Raw genomic sequence first — 22091 nt, 5'->3', positions numbered from 1 at the left:
AAAAGTTTGAGAACCACCAGTGTAGATACATCCCATTCCAGCCACCTCTGCAAATGTATTATGCTCTGTATGTGTTTAATAAACTTCAGAACGTGTCGTGGGATACTGCCTGGTGTCATATTGTTCTCTAAGCTTGCTGCTTGCTTTCACAGGGGCAATTATACAACTGAATGATGAGCCACCCTATAGGTTGACCGGATTCCCAAGGACAATATTCTAGGCCCCCTTCTGTTTTTGCTCTATAGTAGATATCTTTGCCATGAATAGCCGATCTAACAGTACAAGCTCAGAACATCGCAACGTGACGAGTTATGAGCTTGCAGAACTGCTATTTTCGCGCAATGTTGTTAGCCCAATAGGGACACTAGGGTTCAAGTGGTTAATAGCCTAGAGGAAATCTTTTAATTAATTAACTTAATTCACATCAGCTATTTGTATATCGAAATATGATATTGATGTGACATTAAACTGAAAGTGAGTTTGTATGTGTACACATGTACCGTAGTATTGGTATTTTTAAATAAAGTCTACATCATGATCAATGGGGTGGCAGCATGCAGCAGCAGGTGCCTGTTTGGTTTTCAATGGCAATGAATATTACTTTTTGGACGTTCCCTTGCAACCCACCAGTCATTACTCGTTCACCCCACTCACCCGCCCACCCCTGCCCCACCGGTTAGGCTACTTGAATGGAACAAAGTTGTGTTGTTAAAAAAAACAAAATCAAGACAATTTTCAAAGAATGAGTATAATTCAGTATCACACCAGCATCCAGATAACAGTGCAAATGACAATAGCAGGCAATACTGTACAGAATTCTCAAATCAAACAACATAAGCATTAGGCTATTTATTGGACTTGCAGACTGTGAAAAAACATGAATAATATAGGCTAACACAGAAGCTGCAATCCATAACTTTCTGAGTGAATAAAACATTATTGTAACCAATCTGTATGGGAGAGTATGTAAATAAAATATAACTAACACAACTGCAGTGGTACATTTAGATCCTGTGGTCAGGCAGGACCACCTACATGATTAACAAGAGGTATTGCATGAAACTCAAAACATTTTGGCACTCGCCACCGGTCACCAGATTTGAATATCGGGTAAGACATGAAAATTATTAACCTGACTCAGCCAGATGGGGGCGGTTGAGTTTCACAATACTGTGAAACAAAATGTTTGTCGCAAGCTTCTTCCATTTGGCGGAGTCAGGTATTACAACTTTAATGAACTATGACGAATTTTCCTGACAGTGAAATTATAACTTTCATAGGGTTCATCGATCAACAACATGAATACAATATCATAAATGCAGTTTCCAGTATAGTCTGGCAATCGCTACAATGCTACCAACATCCTGTTCATCCAACCACATGATTTTATATAGAAAATCAGCTCTTGGATGTTTTCTAGTCTACAACAAAAAGGCATTTGTCTATACAGGTAACACATGAGGATATGAGGGCATGGGGGCCCCTGGTGATTCCGGGCGTCTTCTCTCTCCGTGTCTCCTCTCACCTGACCTGTCATACTAAAATACATACACACAGCCAGTCAAAACTATGAGTGTTGGACCAGCTTTTCTGGATCAGGGCCCTCTTGAAAGTGTTCGCGGCCCATCCATCTGACCACTTAACACGGGAGCCGATGGGTGGGCCGTGTGCATTTTCAGAGCCTGTTTAAGAATAAATACAAATTCATAAATGAATTCTATATAATCATAAAATGCTAGTATTTTACCAATTATTTGGGGGCCCACTTGCAATATCCCCATGGCCCACAGGTTGAGAACCAGTGGTTTAGACCCTGTACATCATTTTAGGCATGTTGTTTTCAGCAGCTAGCCAACTATATAAAATGTTTGCTGAGATGCAGTAACTGAATAGCAGGCAAAAGGACATAAAACGAGTATAACTGCCAGTTAATTTCAGTGTACAGTTCACCATATTACAGCAGGACAAAGAAAAATAAACATTTGTAACTAAGTAGGGAGTTAGTCATCAAGTCATGCAGTATCATTTTTAACGTTAGCTAAGCATGAACACCCTTTTTTTTCTCGGCTTCACAAGCTGTATTTCAGTATACAGGCAGCAGACACTGATAAGGTTTGTCTGCTGACTCAGCTGTCAGTTCCATTCCAAATGCAATTGGAACGTCTTCATGCATCTCTCTCCTTTACATGTTGGATTCCTCTTCTACTACCCTGCTGTCTGGATCAGCAGAGGAGATGAAGCCCTGTCTACGTCTACGACCAACACTGATGTTTACATAATCTGGACTGTCCTCCTGAAACATGAAAGCACAGTGTAATATGAATCACATTCATAATAATAATAATAAATCATAATATATCAAATGCCTCAGTATGAATAAGTGCAATCAATTTAGAATAATTTAGCTCTCCTCACTGCTTTGTCCATGACAGAGTGTTGCTTCCTTTAAATAAAAACAAAAAATATTATTTTAAAGAGGAATAACTGCATCTTTTAAGCTTTTTAGTGTTTGCTGGAATACTAACAAAGATGTAACTGTCAAATTTGAATGAGTAATGACAGGAAACTCACCACATCCACAACATAACCAAAGGAAACACCAGCACTGCCAACACTTTGACTCCAATAACAACACGCAGGATGATACGATCAACTGCAAGAACATTTTACATTAATAATCAAAGAAGTATGAAATTAATCAACATTGTTTTCAGTATATTTATGTTTTTTATGTTTTACTCACAGTCCATTCTGTCCCGGATCTTCAGCTGAATCTCAGTAGAGTTGTTGTTTTCTCCCTGTGAGTTCCAGGTCTGACAGAAGTACAGTCCAGTCTGGGAGGGCTGCAGAGAGGCCAGAACCAGAACCTCTTCTGACGCTACCTGGACCAGGGAGCTGGAGCCAGGAGGCCCAGTCCTCTTGTACCAGGTGTAGTTGTGTACTGGTGGGGTAGCACCACTGCAGGTCAACAGCACACTGCTGCCCTCTGCCAGACTGACCTCTGACAAAGACAAATAGACAATAATAAAACTAATATAATATATAATGTGTTCCTGAGCTTGGCCCTCTGCGTTTATACTGTACAGAGATTAGAATTTGACTCTGCCCCTATGAGGTAAATGACAGACACACACACTCTCACACACACACACACACACACACACACACACACACACACACACACACACACACACACACACACACACACACACACACACACACACACACACACACACACACACACACTTGTTGACGGATGTCAAATCTGTTGAGCCCATTAATTTTGTCTTTTGTAATGACCAATGCTATTTTCATATCATCTACTGTTATCAGGGATTACAGGGATTACAGTCATTTTAGCAGACGCTTTTATCCAAAGCGACTTACAATAAGTGCATTCAACATAGGTAGGGAACGAAAACTACTAATCACCAGAAGTCTTTAGTGCATTATCTGCAAAAACAAGCAACCAAGAGTATACCTAGCGCTAAGGTAAAAGTGCAATATATCAGCTACCTATTTCCTTAAACAGATGAGACAAAATAGCTAAATCAAATGAGCATGAGCTAAAACAAATAAGTGAATCGACTAAACAAGATCCAATAAACAAATAAGTGAATCGACTAAACAAGATCCAATAAACAATCCAATAATCCAATAAACAATCCAATAACCAATATCCAATAACAATGTTATCATTACCTTAAGCTTTGATCTATCAAAAGTACTTGTATTATCCTATCATGTAAAATAAGGTTCTGCTGTGGACCTCCCTCTTTCTCTTTTTTTCATCCCCACTACTGCATTCTGATGACAATGTAAATATGTTCAAACGAGTTTGGTATGGTTAAACTAGTGGGGCTTCTTTAATACCTGGGCTCTTCATGGACCCCCAGAAGACAGGTTGACTCCAGTCACTCCAGTATATGGACTCTCCACAGTGACTGGCCACCTTAAACCTCACCCGAAGCTCATAGCGAGAGTTAGAGGCCAGGTTGGTACAGTGACTCTGCTTGCTGAATCTAGAACTCTGAACACAAGGAGAACAATTTACAGCTGGTTGGAGAGGTGGATGAGGGAGAATGTTCAGCTATAAATTATTTGATAAAAAACTAAAAGAAAGAAAAGAAAGAAAGAAGGAAAGGTGACAAAATTATAACAACAGAAGGACATAATTATGTGAACCTATTGATATTCCTTTTGTAAAATTCCATCATGTGGGCTTTTGCTTATTTTCTTATTAATTTCATGCCTACCTCCCACTTGTTGTCGTTGGTCCTGTAGCTAACTTCATTTTCCAAACATTGGTACCAGCCATTGGTGTGATTCCAATAGAAACACAGGTTGTTGGATTCGTTCTTGGCAGTCATGTTGACTGGAGGATACAGCTTGACTAAAAATTTAACACAGAATTAATGAAAAGAGGCAAAGAACCAAACAGTTGAGGCCCTCAACTTGAGGGAAGTTCACAATAATAGCATAGGTTAATGATAATGAACATTAAAGTAAGATCTCCTATAAGGAGGGAAAGTTTAATGTTGCCGCCTAGTGGCGCTTTTGGAGAAGGCTTGACATTTCAATGGCATAAGGCTTGAGATATGATGTTTACACAAGCTTAAAATTAAATGTTTAGTTTGAATCTTATGAGGGCTGCTAAAGACATTATGTCTATTTCACATTATTTCCAATACAATAAAATAAGTAAGTAGTCTATCGAACCAATGGTTCCTGAGCCATGTGGCCCATAGGTCAGGAGCCTATATCCTGTTTCCGTAGTGTGAAATACAATAAAGTAAGTAAGTAGCCTTGGGAACCAACAGTTACCGAGCCATGTGGCCTATAGGTCAGGAGCCTGTCTCCTGTTTCTGTAGCGTCAGGCGACTTGATGTACATCCCCTGGCCATGATGTACAAGTACACTTCCTGGACATGACGCAAGTAGCCCATATATGTCACAGGGACTTACCCACAATCCAACCCTAAGCAGAAAGGAATTCGGTATCATTTTCTATCTTTGGTATGACCCGGCCGGGGATTGAACCCTGTCCCTGACCGCCAACTTCAGGGCAGACAAGGTCTAACCACAAAGACGCACGCACGCACGCACGCACGCACGCACGCACGCACGCACGCACGCACGCACGCACGCACGCACGCACGCACGCACGCACGCACGCACGCACGCACGCACGCACGCACGCACGCACGCACGCACGCGTTCTGTATTATAGTATTCATGGTATTCAGGGTATTCCAACCATCCACTTTGGATGGATCTGTGATGAAGACACTAACCTGCTGTAGAAGGTGTAGTTGACCTCTGTGTTCAGTCCATTCCAGCTACAATGGACATAGTCCAGATCCACCAGCAGACAGCTCACATCTACAATCACAAACATGTTTTGCTTTCAAATTGGTTACATGTCTGAATCTGTATGTGTGTACAGGCATGTCTGTACGTACATACATACATACATACATACATACATACATACATACATACATACATACATACATACATACATACATACATACATACATACATACATACATACATACATACATACATACATACATACATACATACATACATATACTGTACATAATATACTAGTGTGTGTGTGTGTGTGTGTGTGTGTGTGTGTGTGTGTGTGTGTGTGTGTGTGCGTGCGTGCGTGCGTGCGTGCGTGCGTGCGTGCGTGCGTGCGTGCGTGCGTGCGTGCGTGCGTGCGTGCGTGCGTGCGTGCGTGCGTGCGTGCGTGCGTGCGTGCGTGCGTGCGTGCGTGCGTGCGTGCGTGCGTGCGTGCGTGCGTGCGTGCGTGCGTGCGTGCGTGCGTGTGTATATATGCTACAGTACATGTGAGAAACAAGTACAAGTGAGAAAAACAGAACGAGGAGCGCCCGTTTTTCCGGCACGGGAGGCCAAGGCCAGGCCACGGCCGGGTCCCTCTGAGGCCGGGCCCCGCGAGGGAAACGAAATGCCCCCCGGCCGCGTCCTCGAGGCGGGGTGTGATCAACAATTAAAAATCCCCATTGGCTGTTGCAAACTGTGTGTCATGGCTGGAGCTAATTGAGGACGGTGGCTGAGTGAAGGGTGTCATTAATTACAAAGGCTTCAACTGGGGGCTTGCCTTGAACAGAAGCCAATGTACAGGAAAGCATGTGAGAGACTGTCTGGGGAACACAGTAAGGCGTGCATAGAGTCATGAATAAGGTTACACCTTGCACCTCACCTACTTGCAATATGACACTGAGCAAACTCTTAATATCTACTTCTAGATCTGCTTCAGCAAAATACTACCAGCATAACGGTTTGCATGAAGTATGTCAGTCCCAAGTGTCATTTTTGTTTTTATACCTGCGCCTATGATCTTCATGGACCCCCAGGAGACAAGTTGACTCCAGTCACTCCAGTATATGGACTCTCCACAGTGACCGGCCACCCTGAATCTCACCTGAAGCTCAAAGCGGGAGTTACTGGAGGGTAGTTTGGTACAGTAACTCTGCATGTTGGATCTAGAACTCTGAAAACATAGTAACCCGGACATGCATTGTGTGCGAACAAGATACAGATTTCCTATTTAATTCTATGAACTTGTTAGTTCTCACAATGAAATGACCAACATTAACAAAATGCTATTGCTACAAATATATTTTGTAGTGTTAACTGTGATTAGCTGATTGTTAATTTGTTATTTTGTATCTTTTGTGTGATTTTCTTTTAAACACAAAATACAATACTGTTCTCAGAACTATTTTGGTACAAGTTAAGGGGCCTGTCAAATACAAAACAAAGTAATCAAAATTAATATTTTAAACACAGGAATACTGCCCATTTCTCACCTGAACTTCATAGTGGGAGGTGCTGGAGGGTAGGTAGGTACAGTAACTCTGCATGTTGAATCTAGAGCTCTGAACACAAGGAGACAAATGTACAACAAAGAGAGGTTGGGGGGGAATGAAAGCAATGAGATTCTAGAGAAAAGACTCCAGTTAAATCTTCTAAATGAAGGCATTATTTGATCAAAAGGTTACCTTTTGAACAAAAACAAAAGAAAGCGAGAAGGAACGCAAGCAAGCAAGAAAGAAATGTGACAAAAATGCTGAGAGAAGGACAGGATTATGTGAATCTAATGATATTCCCTTTGTAAAATTCCATCATTTGGGCCTTTGCTTCTTTTCTTAGTAATGTCATGCCTACCTCCCAGTTGTTGTAGTTAGTCCTGTAGCGAACTTCATTTTCCAAACACTGGTACCAACCATTGGTGTGATTCCAATAGAAACACAGGTTAGAGTCGTTCTTGACAGTCAGGTTGACTGGAGGATACAGCTTGACTGAAAATATTACACCAAATTAATTGGAAATGGCATGAGTGCCGCTAAAGACATATACAAATACAACGTGCTAGGTCTTATTATACAAAGAAGAAAAGCTCTAGAAGCAGGAACCAAATGTGATTACCTTTGGATGTTAAGTTGTGCTCCTGGACAAGACTGTCATTGCCCTGTGTCAGATTTGTGTAAAAAGTAAGGAGCCTCTGAGTTTCTAGCGTTTTGTGTGGCTGTTTACATCCAGTAGTAGAGCCATTCTCTGAGGTATAGTATGTACACTCTTGGAAATTATTATCTGAATGGAACCTGAACACAGAAGCATTATCAGAGATCAGTCATTGAACACTCACCCACACCCACCCACCCATCACCCACACCCACCACCCACAACCAAACCACATAACAGTAAATCAACATGTACAGCTCTTACTGTCTCTTGATGTAACATCATTAGAAAGTAAATGTCACTTATGAACAGGTGGCAGATTAGTTAAGGTCAATATTACATAAGAATCTAAAATTTAGGAAATGTAGACTCTAACCTGCTGTAGAAGGTGTAGTTGACATTTGATGTGTTCTGTCCATTCCAGCTACAATGAACATAGTCCAGATCCACCAGAAGACAACTCACATCTACAATCACAAACATAGACCGTTAAAACCAAAATAGTGTCTGGAAGGGGCCATGAAGAGACACACACACACACACACACACACACACACACACACACACACACACACACACACACACACACACACACACACACACACACACACACACACACACACACACACACACACACACACACACACACACACACACACACACACACACACACACACACACACACACACACACACACACACACACAGAGAGAGAGAGAGAGAGAGAGAGAGACACAGAGAGAGAGAGAGAGAGAGAGAGAGAGAGAGAGAGAGAGAGAGAGAGGTTTTGATGGACCTGTACTATTTCCCAAAGGAGAGTGTTCTGAACAGATGAATAAAAGTATTTACATGGGCACTGACCCTTGAAATAAAACGAGCAGACTTGATGAGTGCTCCAGTGTCTTATTTGGATAGTGTCTTTTGAAGTGTCCAGGTCAAAGGTTTTTATTCATATTATTGTCCTCTACTGTTGCGCACCAGAGCCCTTCTGCTCAGAACCTGGCTGAAGCGTATTGGACTGTCACTTTGGAACTGTTTTGAACAGATGGTTGTATAGGCCAGATACCAACATTTCTATGTTAGTATGAATACAAATGTACACATGCGTGCATCTACAGTATGCGTTAACAAACACACAGTAACTGCGGCATCACATATCTAAATGTATCTTTTTGTAACTTGATTCAAATCACAATCTGTTTTAGAGCCATTTGCTTTCTACCATCTATTTCTGACATAAATGGTTAGTTGCTTATTTGTAAGTGAGAAAGCATTGGTAACATTTGATCAAATTTCAGCCTAATTGTGTTTTTTGTTCCTTCCTCTGAGAAACCCTTTACAACAAATAAAAACATGGTAGATTATTTTGAGAGATTATTGCTTTATTTAATAAGATATTTCCTACTTTAACATTTAACAACGAAACAACCGAGTATCACAATTAGCTGTAGACATTTGAGAGCTGAAAAGAGCCTTTTAACACATCCTTTGTCAACAGTGTCATTAAAATGTTGGCGTTGCCTATGGTGGCACATTTGGAAATGGCTTGAGGGCCGCTGAAGCAGGAACCAAATGTGATTACCTTTGGATATTAAGTTGTGCTCCTGGACAAGACTGTCATTGTCACGTGTCAGATTTGTGTAAAAAGTAAGGAACCTCTGAGTTTCTAGCTTTTTGTAAGGCAGTTTACATCCAGTAGTAGAGCCATTCTCTGAGGTATAGTATGTACACTCTTGGAAATTATTATCTGAATGGAACCTGAACACAGAAGCATTATCAGAGATCAGTCATTGAACACTCACCCACACCCACCCACCCATCACCCACACCCACCCACCCATCACCCACACCCAAACCACATAACAGTAAATCAACATGTACAGCTCTTACTGTCTCTTGATGTAACATCATTAGAAAGTAAATGTCACTTATGAACAGGTGGCAGATTAGTTAAGGTCAATATTACATAAGAATCTAAAATGTAGGAAATGTAGACTCTAACCTGCTGTAGAAGGTGTAGTTGACATTTGATGTGTTCTGTCCATTCCAGCTACAATGAACATAGTCCAGATCCACCAGAAGACAACTCACATCTACAATCACAAACATAGACCGTTAAAACCAAAATAGTGTCTGGAAGGGGCCATGAAGACACACACACACACACACACACACACACACACACACACACACACACACACACACACACACACACACACACACACACACACACACACACACACACACACACACACACACACACACACACACACACACACACACACACACACACACACACACACACACACACACACACACACACACACACACACCTGTGACAGCGAGCTGCAGTGTTTGTCGGTGCTCAACCTTGGGTATGTGACAGTTGTAAGGCCCAGTATCGTTCAGACCGACGTTCATCAGAACTAATGAGAAGTTCCCCTCCGAGTAGAGTTCAGGAAATGTACGCGTTCTGTTCCTGAAGCGAGGATCCTGATTGGACACGTCGGTTTCACCGGCAATGATGTCACAGAGGTTCAGAGTGTCTCTGTATCTCCAGAAGACGTTGAGGTTTGATGGCGTGGTGGATGTGATGTTGTAGGAACAAGACAGCAGAACGTCTTCACCTGGAGACACGCTGATCCTCTCTACACAATACACCACACACACACACACACACACACACACACACACACACACACACACACACACACACACACACACACACACACACACACACACACACACACACACACACACACACACACACACACACACACACACACACACACACACACACACACACACACACACACTTGAAATATTTATTTATGTCCACATAAACAGAAGTACAAGATACGAAGGACATAAACACTGCCAGTGCAGTCAGATAATGGGGAAACAGCCAGTTACAAAGTGCATGTAAGGCAGAGCATTGTTACATACAAAACAAAAGATGGCATACTTGTCGGACACAGCGGACAACAATCATGGGTAAAGGAAGCAACGCCTCCTCCAAATTGAGCGGCTTCCTATAATAGCTGATATTGAGCAGTACCTTGCTAATTGTTTAGCCCTCCCTTTGGAGAGGCCGGCCATTTGAAGACCCCTCACAACCAACTTGTGCACGTGCCCTATAGGCTTCCAAAGATAAAAACCAAAAGTTTACATCTGTAGCCTAGCTGAGAGATGTAAACTGCTCTAGCTGATGATATTTTAGCACTTTGGTTAGGAAGGCTTCCTCTAAGCTGTAATCAAAAGTACAGCCGACCTCGAGAATGAACACCTCTCTATGGTTTTCATTAACAACAATGACATCAGGGGTGTTAGCTGAAATGTTAGAGAACACAGAAGAGAGAGAGAGAGAGAGAGAGAGAGAGAGAGAGAGAGAGAGAGAGAGAGAGAGAGAGAGAGAGAGAGAGAGATAGGGACGTTTTTGGACCTGTACTATTTCCCAAAGGAGAGTGTTCTGAACAGATGAATAAAAGTATTTACATAGGCCCTAGTCAGTCACCCCTGAAATAAAACGAGCAGACTTTATGAGTGCTCCAGTGTCTTATTTGGATAGTCTCTTTTGAAGTGTCCAGGTCAAAGGTTTTTATTCATAATTGTCCTCTACTGTTGCGCACCAGAGCCCTTCTGCTCAGAACCTGCCAGAAGCGTATTGGACTGTCACTTTGGCACTGTTCTGAACAGATGGTTGTATAGGCCAGATACCAACATTTCTATGTTAGTATAAATACAAATGTACACATGCGTGCATCTACAGTATGCGTTAACAAACACACAGTAACTTTTTACTTAAAAAAAAAAGCATTTTTCAAATTTTTCATGGACTTTGTTTGTTTTCGTACTGAGTTTTAATTTCTAAATGTTGGCCCTTTAGTTTAGCCTGGTTGGGTCTATTATAATTGTTCTGTTGCCTATGCTGTTTTTATGCTCTGCTTTTAAATCTGTAGCACTCTGAGATTCGTAAGAATGTAAAGTGCGTTATAAATAAAATGTATTATTATTATTATTATTATTATTATTATTATTATTATTATTATTAGTAGTAACTGGCATCACATACAAAATGTATCTTTTTGTAACTTGATTCAAATCACAATCTGTTTTAGAGCCATTTGCTTTCTACCATGATCTATTTCTGACATAAAATGGTTAGTTGCTTATTTGTAAGTGAGAAAGCATTGGTAACATCAAATTTCAGCCTAATTGTGTTTTTTGTTCCTTCCACTGAGAAACCCTTTATAACAAATAAAAACAAGGTAGATTATTTTGAGAGATTATTGCTTTATTTTATTTTAATAAGATATTTCCTACTTTAACATGACAACGAAACAACCGAGTATCACAATTAGCTGTAGACATTTGAGAGCTGAAAAGAGCCTTTTAACACATCCTTTGTCAACAGTGTCATTAAAACTATGAACTATTTATTTTACTGATGCTTCGTCACCAATTATGGTTGCACTATGACAGGACCACACTGGAAATAAGAATTTCATTATACATGTGTTATATATGTGTTGTCCTGGGTATGATTTATATCGTGATTGTACTTTAGAAATTGCCAACCAAAATCAATCAATCAATCAATCAATCAATCAATCAATCAATCAATGAACCAATCATCCCCTAAATCGTAAAAATAAATAAATAATAAAAATAAAAATAATAAAAATCTAATAATATATATATAATCACCCATTCTTGAGAATTGGGACAATCATGCCCTACCAAAACATTTGAAATGATTACATATTAACACAGTAATTTAGAAAAAGTGTTGGGTGAAAATATATTCTTAAAGGATTTATATAACAAATTACATAATTATGATTTATACAAAGTTTTGGTCTGGTTTCCTTTTTTTGTTTTGTTACAATGCACTCTGCCAGAAAACACCCTTGTCTCAGACTTTTTTTTTTTTTGGTTAAAAGCATTAAAAAAAACTAGCCATGTGTATTAATAGGTCTAAGAATGTACTATTAATATCATCTTTGTTTAAAAATTAGTTTTTTTGTAAAAGTTTTTGCCCTTTAAAGTTGTGTCCAAGATCTTTGTCAACTCCGACAGATTTCTACAAAAACATAATTTAATCAGGCATAAACAGGTAGCTATATCCTATAGTCCCCTGTCTCACGTCCTGGTTTTAAAAAAGTCGGGAAAGCTGCGAATTTGTAATTGTAATTCTATTAGCATTAATAGAAATCTAAGCAACTTTGAAAAATAAATTGTCTACTATATCTGACTCCGTCAGATATGCCATTTTATGGAGTTGACATATTTTTATTTATATATATATATATATATATATATATATATATATATATATATATATATATATAGAGTATATATATATTAGTTGCACCTAATTTATATCATATAAAGTAAATATTTTGTTGTGTGTGTGTGTGTGTGTGTGTGTGTGTGTGTGTGTGTGTGTGTGTGTGTGTGTGTGTGTGCGTGTTTGTGCGTGTGCGTGTGCGTGCGTGTTTGTGCGTGTGCGTGTGCGTGTGCGTGTGTGTGTGTGTGTGTGTAATAAGTATAACTTAATCCTACAGTAAATTATTAAAATAACAACTTTTACTAACCTGGGGTTTCTCTGGCAATCACATTGCCAGTCAGGTAGAGAAGGAGAAGCAATCCAGCAGGTGCCATGGCAGAACAGAAACTGTCAATACATGTATGTGACAAACTGATGCACCCATCAGCCCACTTCCTGTTAACAGAAAGTTACAAAGAAGGTAATCTGGGAACCCATCGGCAAAAAAAGAAGAAAAAAAGCTGAGCCTGTCAACTTTTTACTATTGCCTTGTTAGTATCATACTACTGTTACTGTATGAACACACTAAAAAGAGCGCGTACATTGAACATGCTCATATTTTTGTGAAACTAGACCGGCGCTCGTTGTGGGCACCGGCCTACTCGGGAACGATGCAAGTTGGGAACGATGCAAGTTGGGAACGATGCAAGTTGGGAACGATGCAAGTTGCATGCCCCTCTTACGCAAACCCCTTGTGCGCGTTGTCAGTGTACCCGTTGTACCGGTCTGAATGTCTTTGTCCCTTTTATGGCCATATCTTGAGATTTCTTTATCTGTCTGTCTACGTCCCTTTAATGCCCATGGAGTCCAGGAACAGGTCTATGACGCCAGTACTATGATGTCATATTGATGGCATCAGGGTACTCCTTATGAGAATTGTTTTTATATTGCCCATATATGGGCATAGTGGTCAGATCGCCGGTTCTGGACAACCGGATCGGTATGCTGATCGGTATCGGACGGACAGAGATTTCACACATTTTTAGTATGTAAACTGATATGTTTTCAAGTGATGAACATAACCGTGAGCTTTGTTAACTCCAGCGAGAGTTAACTGTAGCAAGTTAGTGCAAAGACACTAGCAGGCCAAAATTCAAAATCCATGTATTCATTCATGCAGCACACTGATCCACACAGCAGTGACTGGGATCACTTTGTTTTGGAGATTGATCCTAATCACTTCATGTAGCCTCAGAGCAGCCAAGTCATTTGGAAGGCGTGAACCATTACTTAGGCCTACGCCACCTACCTGGAAAAAGAAGTAAACTTACAGTAGGCCTATATTACTTTAAATATCCAGTCATGCCTAACTCTAAAAATAAGTACTGCTATGACAGAATACCAGTTACACTTTCAGGGTTTACAGTAAGTACTTTGTCCCTCAACATACAGTACTTGATACGAGGTTGTATTGTATTTACCCCCAAATATGACTATGTTGAGGATATACTTTTCCCTCCCTGTCTTGTATCAACTGTATGTCAAGGAAAGTCCACATTTGAGACTCAGGACTTTATGGAATCACTACCTCCATAAGACAGCACAGCTAACCCTAACCCAAGCTGAACACCGTGCACAAATGCATTATAGAAGTTGCTCTGCAGGATAGTATTATAGCACATGGAGGAAACTAACCTGGACTAGTTCTGTGTCCGGGTCAGGTGTGAAAATGCTGTATGTATAAAAAATATAGGCAATATAACGGAATGATGAGTCACAGGCTCACAGTTAAGTGGAAAATGACCCACGTAGTCTGTGGCAAGGGTGTGGCAACAACCCCAGATGCCGCTAATTCCCTCCCAGACAAGTTAAAAAATGTTCTGCTCACTTCAAGATCACTGACCACAAGCCCTCCACCACAGCCACCTCCGCTGATGTACGCAGATGGTGACGTCACCCTCGGTGCCCCAGGAGGAGCCGAGAACACTGACAAGACCTGGCTGGATATACGGCGAAGATGTTATCATCACACCAGTGAAAGCTGAACATGTTGCCAAACACTGTACTAATTAGTTGCACCTACCTTATATTTCTCATCAATGCGTTCTCTCTCAAGGATGATAAAATGGCTGAAAGAGTCATCAAAAAGGTCAACCAAAGAACACGCTTTTTGTATAGGATTTCCTCTCTAGTCAGTAAGAATACTTTGAGGATTCTTTACAGGGGCCCTCATCCAAGGTCATTTCGACTATGCGTGCTTGCTTCTCATGGTATCACAACACCACTATTAAGGCCTTAAAAATAAGGCTCCAGACATCCCAAAACAAACTAGTAATGCTACTTCCTGGCCTTAAACATACAACCCATCTAACCCCTGCTCATTTTGCTTGGGTTGGATGGCTCAGGGTTGAGGACAGAGTACCTCAACCCTGAGCCCTTGTAATGGGCCTGGTCTACAAGATACACCACAACATTGGGATACCCATGTACCTGTCAAAATACTTCAAAAACGTCCACAATCACAACACCAGAGGCAGCTCCACTGATCATGTCCAAACCAGATTTGGCACAAACAAGGGAATGAACTCGTTCTCATACTATGCAACAAAAATGTGGAATGCCCTACCAAAAGGAGTAAAGGAGTGTAAAACCCTATTCACTTCCCTGCCCTGAAAAAAACACCTTCAGGAGGCTGCAATTCCAAACAGGCCCCTGTCAAAGTCTTAACCAGTGCGTTGACCCATGATGCAAGGAGGACCTGACCAAGCCTCAATATGTTATGAGTTGGGAGCTGGGAGTGAGAATGTGTTGCAAGGATAGATTTTTCCATCCCTGTCTTTTTTTTCCTTCATTTATCTATTATGTAATGGAAAATATGGCTAAATTTGAGACTCAGGACTATAAAATCACTACTACTTCCACAGGACAGCACAGATAACCTTAACCTTTATGACTGAGTCACAGCTAAGTGGAAACGACCCACCTAGTCTGTGGCAAGGATGTGGCAACAAACACCCAGCAAAGCAGCTGCCAAACCTTCCCTCCCAGGTTACCTCTACACTTTTTCTGATTGCTTCGAGATCACTGACCAGCCCCACACCAAAGTTTTTAGCTAACATCAGGGATGAAACCCACCATGTAACCCATCGTTTAAAATGTCCGTTTACACTGCATTTCCTTTAATGAGATGAGATACAATATTTTAAGCTGTATGAGCCCATGGCATAACAGTGTGATAGACAAAACGTTGTTAAAATAGCCAAATGGAATAAGACAAAACACACTGACATAAATGACCTTCTCACCTTGTACAGTGCAATGGGGACACAGGGTATTCAGCAACCAGAGGATGCTTTCCAATGAACCACAAAGCATTTCACAAGACTTCTGCCTAGAAAAATAATAAAGGAACTGAAATCACAACTGCACAACGATGGTGAAGGGAACTACACTTATCTTTCTGACAAGCCACAAAACATTTCTAACAGAGAGTGAACTGAGAAAATCAAAGGGGTCTTTTTGGTTCAGCTTCAGAAATTCAGCATCAGGCTCTGGAAAAGTGGGTCTCAGTTGACCCAATTCTGTGACCTTTGGGCCAATGGGCCTGAGCCCGACAGGCCTGTTCAAGGATCCAGCTCTGCACCTGCCGCGACTGTGAGTCGGTTTGTACTTTATTGTTACATCTTGTGTACAGGTACATAAGAGTAAAACGTATTTTGGTTTGGCTTCCTTCAGACAACTTTTGCAACTGGTCCTAGAAAAATCTTCCAAGCTTGACACCAGAAATGACCCCTCCCCAATAGTTTTCTGTACATACACTTTTATTGCTACTATTGTTGATGATTTCTTGTATTTTTATTGTATGTCTTTAAATGTCTTGATGAATTGAATACATAGGACCACAATGGAAACAAGCCCTTGGGACTTTTTGTGTTATCCTTTTAGCATTATTGTTTAATTGTACCTCTGTACTATTTTGCAAACTGTTCTGTCAGAAATTCTGTCAGTTGCCAGCGTCTCTGTATGCTCTGTATACAGTATAAATGTATTCTTTTATTTTACTGACGACACAGGTGGGTCCTAACCCTAAATGTCTCATACAAAAACATCATACTGTACCTCTCTCTGACCAATCTGGTCTTAAAACCTGTCACTATGTTTACTCTTAGTACAAAGATTAACTTTACATTTACTCACTACTATCCAATTCTAATAAAGAACACATTCTCCTATTGTACACACTCAGGTCACCATGAAAGGTTACCTAAACAAGTTAACTTTCATAATGACTAAGCTTTACCAGAATCATTGTGTATTATGTTCAGAAATGATCAATATTGTCAGAAATCCTCTCTAGACCTGCCCCTTGAGTCCCCCTTGAGTCCATATGTTGTGTTTACTAGTCTGTGACTAATGCAAGTCAAATGCTGCTAAAGGCTCAAGGCTGACAAAGGGCCCCTAAAGATGCCCCCATCTTTGTAATTGTGAAAGCATTAACCGGAAGTGAAGAAGACTATATAGTTAATAAGTTACAGTTATTTTTGCCTAGTTTCTGTTCTGCCATGGCACCCGCTGGATTGGTTCTCCTTCTCTGCCTGGCTGGCAATGTAATTGCAAGAAAAAACACAGGTTAGTAAAAGTGGTTCTTTTATTAATTCAGAATTGTTTTAAATTATATTAGAAATCCACCAGAAATAGATGGTTTTCATACTGAAGCTTAAAGTAAATGGCTCTGAAACGGCTTGTGGTGACATTTTGAATCAAGATACAAGATAAAAGTAGATTAGGGAACTGTGGCTTCCCAGATAAACTGTTGATAAATTCCTCTTGATATCAGTATATGCGCTGCAAGTTATGCATCTATACAGTAGGTACACTCATGTATACTTGTCATACTGACATAGAAGTATACCTGTCCTATAAACACAGTCAACGGACAACAATACTTTCCCTTGGGGGAAGTTTATAGGTCCATTAAGACCAACGCACACACGCACATGCCAATTAGAAAGCAAATGATGTGTCAAAGCCATTATTGTGGTTTTAACTGTTTATATGTTTGTGATTGTAGATGTGAGCTGTCTGCTGGTGGATCTGGACTATGTCCATTGTAGCTGGAATGGACATGACACAGCAGAGGTCAACTACACATTCTCCAGCAGGTTAGTGTCTTCATCACAGAGTTTAAGTGGATGGTTGGAAGATCATGCTATACTGTATAGAAGCAAAGGATTTGTTTTTATGACTAACATACGACCATTAACATATTGTAAACTATTTGATTATACTACATCACACACTTTTAGCTAGTATTAACTAGATTTCAGTGCGCACGCAAAAGCACAGTGTGTGTGTGTGTGTGTGTGTGTGTGTGTGTGTGTGTGTGTGTGTGTGTGTGTGTGTGTGTGCGTGTGTGCGTGTGTGCGTGTGTGTGTGTGACTAATCTTTGATCATGTTTATATGTTCAGGTTCCGTTCAGATAATCATTTCCAAGAGTGTACATTCTATACCTCAGAGAATGGCTCTACTACTGGATGTAAGCAGCCATACAACAAGCTAGAAATTCAGAGGTTCCTTACTTTTTACACAAAGCTGTCACATGACAATGACAGTTCTTTCCAGGAGCACAACCTAAAATCCAAAGGTAAGATCATTTGGTTCCTGCTTCAAGAGTTTTTTTTATAGGTTTATAATAGCACATTATATTTATAATTTTTTAGGTATTTTTCTTTAGCAGATTCAAACTAAATATTTAATTTTTAAATTGTACAAACATTACATATCAAACCTGCAATGTCAAGCTTCTCCAAGTGTGCCACTAGGGGGCAACATTAAACTTTCTCTCAGGGAACTAGTATAGTATAATAGGCCTATTCACCTATGCTATTATTGTGAACTTCCCTCAACTGTTTGGTTCTTTTCCTCTTTTAATTATTTCTGTGTTAAATTTTCAGTCAAGCTGTATCCTCCAGTCAACGTGACTGTCAAGAACGACTCCAACCTGTGTTTCTTTTGGAACCACACCAATGGTTGGTACCAATGTTTGGGAAATGAAATTCGCTACAGGACCAACAATAGCAACTGGGAGGTAGGCACGAAATTAATAAGAAAAGAACCAAAGGCCAAAATTACAGAATTTCACAACGGGAATATCAATAAGATTCACTCATCTTTTCTTTCTTTCTTATGGATCAAAAGGTCAACCTTTTATCAAATCATCTATTCATATATAACATTTAACCGGAGACATACAGTGCTCCCTCATTATTCAATTACAATCCAACCTCTCTTGCTGTAAAGGTTTCTCCTTGTGTTCAGAATTCTAGATTCAGCAGGCAGAGTCACTGTACCAACCTGCCCTCCAGTAACTCCCGGCCTAGAGCTCCAGGTGAGGTTTAAGGTGGCCAGTCAGTGTGGAGAGTCCATATACTAGAGTGACTGGAGTGAACCTGTCTACTGGGGATCCATGGAGAGCAATGGCACAGGTAGGCGTATACAGAATGGAGATTATGGGAATGCAGAATGCAAAGTCAAATCATTATCCTATACACCAACCTGGTACCATACAGTACACACTACACAGGGTGGTCTCTATGATCACATTAGTTGCTGAACAGTTTCTCTCCTCACAGGATTACAATCATTTTTGTTCCTTTTGTTCCTGTCGTGGATATTCAGAACTCTGCTAGCTTAACCTCAGGGAACAAAAACTCAGAAACAAAGACACAAGAACCATATATTTTTTTTAATTCATAATTTTTATCCCACGATTTTGTAACCCTTATTTTTTCACCCAGTGCCAATGCCTAAGCTGTAATCCTGGGCGCTACTCTTCCTCTGCCAGCCTGGGGAGAGCCCTTAAAAGAACCATATCTTAAAACATGAATGATTTGTACTTATTATTGCAACAATTAAGACGACTTACAGTACACTGGTACATACATTTAAACCCCATGTGACAGCACATTCTTTTCTCTGTATGGTCCCATTCTATTCATGTACCTAACCTATCAATAACCTGCTCTGACACCTATTTGTATTGACAAGAACACATGGTAGTAATTTAGTTGCCTGGGTCACAGGTCCAGGCTACAGGTCACTAGATCAAAGCTTACTACAAACTGCAAACTGAAGACACTGATGGATACAGAAGAAGAGTTCTTAAATGATAACATCATACCATCATATCATATCCACCTGTTTCTGTGGGAATTTACTGGGGCACAGGCCCTATGCACAGGCCTGGTGGGGGACATATCCGGCAGAGGCACCGCATATAGCCTACAACCGGAACTGACGCCCACTCTACACTGGAAACTTGTGGATATATTCAGAAATTCTTAACATTCCAAACTCAGGCAAGAACCTGAATGAAATCCTGATCCATGGCAATGTAGAGTAGAGGTTAGTCACATCTAGAGATTTGTAACATACGCATGTATGGAACTGTAGAGGCACCAGAAACTCACAAATAGTTGTCTGAATGGTTAAAGGAGAATTCCGGACAAATTAAGTGTTATCTTTCATGTCTCGTTACTCACCTAGCGACGTGAAAAGTGGCGTTCTTTTTTTCCATATATTCCCCTGTCGTCATTTTTTAAACCCCCTCCGTTGTCATAATGGGAGCACGTGGGTAAGGGAAATTCGTCTATTATAACCGACGCAAAGTTGTTTTTTTCTCTACTAGTATTCATAGTAGAGTCTCATGATAGTCAAACATGAGAGTAGCTAGCCTGAGAGGCTAGCGCTACTGCCGAACGATTTAACACTGGATGCTTGTTTCTTTCCAGAACCTGGCAACTCGTGTTGCCAGAATCTGGAAACAAGCAACCAGTGTTAAATCGTTCGCCATTGACGGCAGCCTCGCAGATAGTTTCAACGCATGTTTGACTATCATGAGACTCTACTATGAATACTAGTAGAGAAAAAAACAACTTTGCGTCGGTTATAATAGACGAATTTCCTTTACCCACGCGCTCCCATTATGACAACGGAGGGGGTTTAAAAAATGACGACAGGGGAATATATGGATAAAAAGAACGCCACTTTTCACGTCGCTAGGTGAGTAACGAGACATGAAAGATAACACTTAATTTGTCCGGAATTCTCCTTTAATGTAGCCTGACTAAGAATCAAATATATTGACAGATATAACTCTAGTTTGGCAAAAACGTATTGGTAACCACTTGTATCCTGAGCAGTAGCGGCCTTGGCTATATGTTTCAACTGGTTCAATTGAAACAGGCTCCACCCTTAGGGGGCCCCTGACTGTCAGGCCCCCCTCCTGCATGAGAAATAATAGCTGTATATCACCGGATGCCCAAAACAGAGCCTGTTGTGATTTTGATTTTAGATATTGGCTGGTGCAATAAAACCCATTGATGTTAATGCTCAAATAATTTCAATTTGATGCAACAGTGATGGACAGTATTGCATTGTGCAGTACACTGTACACCATGTTCTCCTATTCAAAACAAGACCTAACTTTCTTTTTGAAGGAGTGGCTTCACATCTCCAAAGACCTGAAGGAGGGGTTCATTACTATGAACTAAAATCTCAATTCAAACATCCTTCAAGGATTTAACACAAGATCAATTTAAAATAAAACACCTGGCCTTTCCTTTCCTCTCGCCTTTTACCTGATTTAATTACTTTGATTTAGTCATGATGCATGATACATTTTAACTTTTAAGTAACAATGTAACAACCTATCTGCACTCTTTCACGCACACAAATACATAATATACCGGTGTGTGATATTTGTCTTTACATTATAGATTTCTTTTAGTTGCTCAGCCCCCACGTAAAGACCCCAATTATTCTGGAGGAAAAAGGACTGTGCCGATATATGGACTGATGGACTACCCCTTCCAATGGACATTGCCTCTAGTGGGACTGTGACATTTAATGATTATACTTTTTAATCATTGTTTTGCATTTTGGCAATAAACTTCTTTAATTGCACACTTGCTGTGTTTTTTTTTACTTTGCTTAACCCTGGTGTATATTGGAGTTCCTGGGCTCTATCGTCCTCCAGGTGGCGTATAGTCGGCCCCAAATGTTATATATTTGGCTATTTCAACCTTGCCACAATTACAGCGGGGTCAACTGTCAAGAAAGAAGAGGAACAGAAACTAACTAGAAAAAGTGCTCCTCGGAGCACAGGTCTCCGCCAGGTCAGGTAGGTTATTGTGGCCTCCTGGTGGCACTATAGTAGGCCAATGTGAAAAGGGTGCCATTTCTTCTTAGGCCTTGCACGGCAATCGGACATTGCATTCATGATTTGAGGCATTTTGTTAAAAATAATTGTTAATTGTTTTGCTAAA

The 22091-nt window shown here is 40.5% G+C and overlaps 1 protein-coding gene across 1 annotated transcript; it reads right to left on the bottom strand.

Moving 5' to 3' along the window:
* Nucleotides 1-2913: 2913 nt before the first annotated feature.
* Nucleotides 2914-13160, bottom strand: LOC308090804 (cytokine receptor common subunit gamma-like; the record flags this gene model as incomplete). Its single annotated transcript, XM_080436077.1, has 11 exons — nucleotides 2914-3001; nucleotides 3874-4030; nucleotides 4257-4393; nucleotides 5295-5382; nucleotides 6358-6523; nucleotides 6843-6911; nucleotides 7201-7334; nucleotides 7462-7637; nucleotides 7874-7964; nucleotides 9830-10123; nucleotides 13094-13160. 9 exons carry the CDS (start codon nucleotides 13158-13160, stop codon nucleotides 4291-4293), a joined length of 1188 nt encoding a protein of 395 aa, XP_080292203.1. The 3' UTR covers nucleotides 2914-3001; nucleotides 3874-4030; nucleotides 4257-4290.
* Between the last annotated feature and the right edge of the window lie 8931 nt (nucleotides 13161-22091).

The sequence above is a fragment of the Gymnoscopelus braueri genome (genome assembly GCF_963280865.1).
Source record: "Gymnoscopelus braueri genome assembly, chromosome: 8".
Classification (NCBI taxonomy): Eukaryota; Metazoa; Chordata; class Actinopteri; order Myctophiformes; family Myctophidae; genus Gymnoscopelus; species Gymnoscopelus braueri.
Note: the sequence above shows the minus strand (reverse complement) of the source record. Positions and strands in the feature narration are given on the sequence as shown.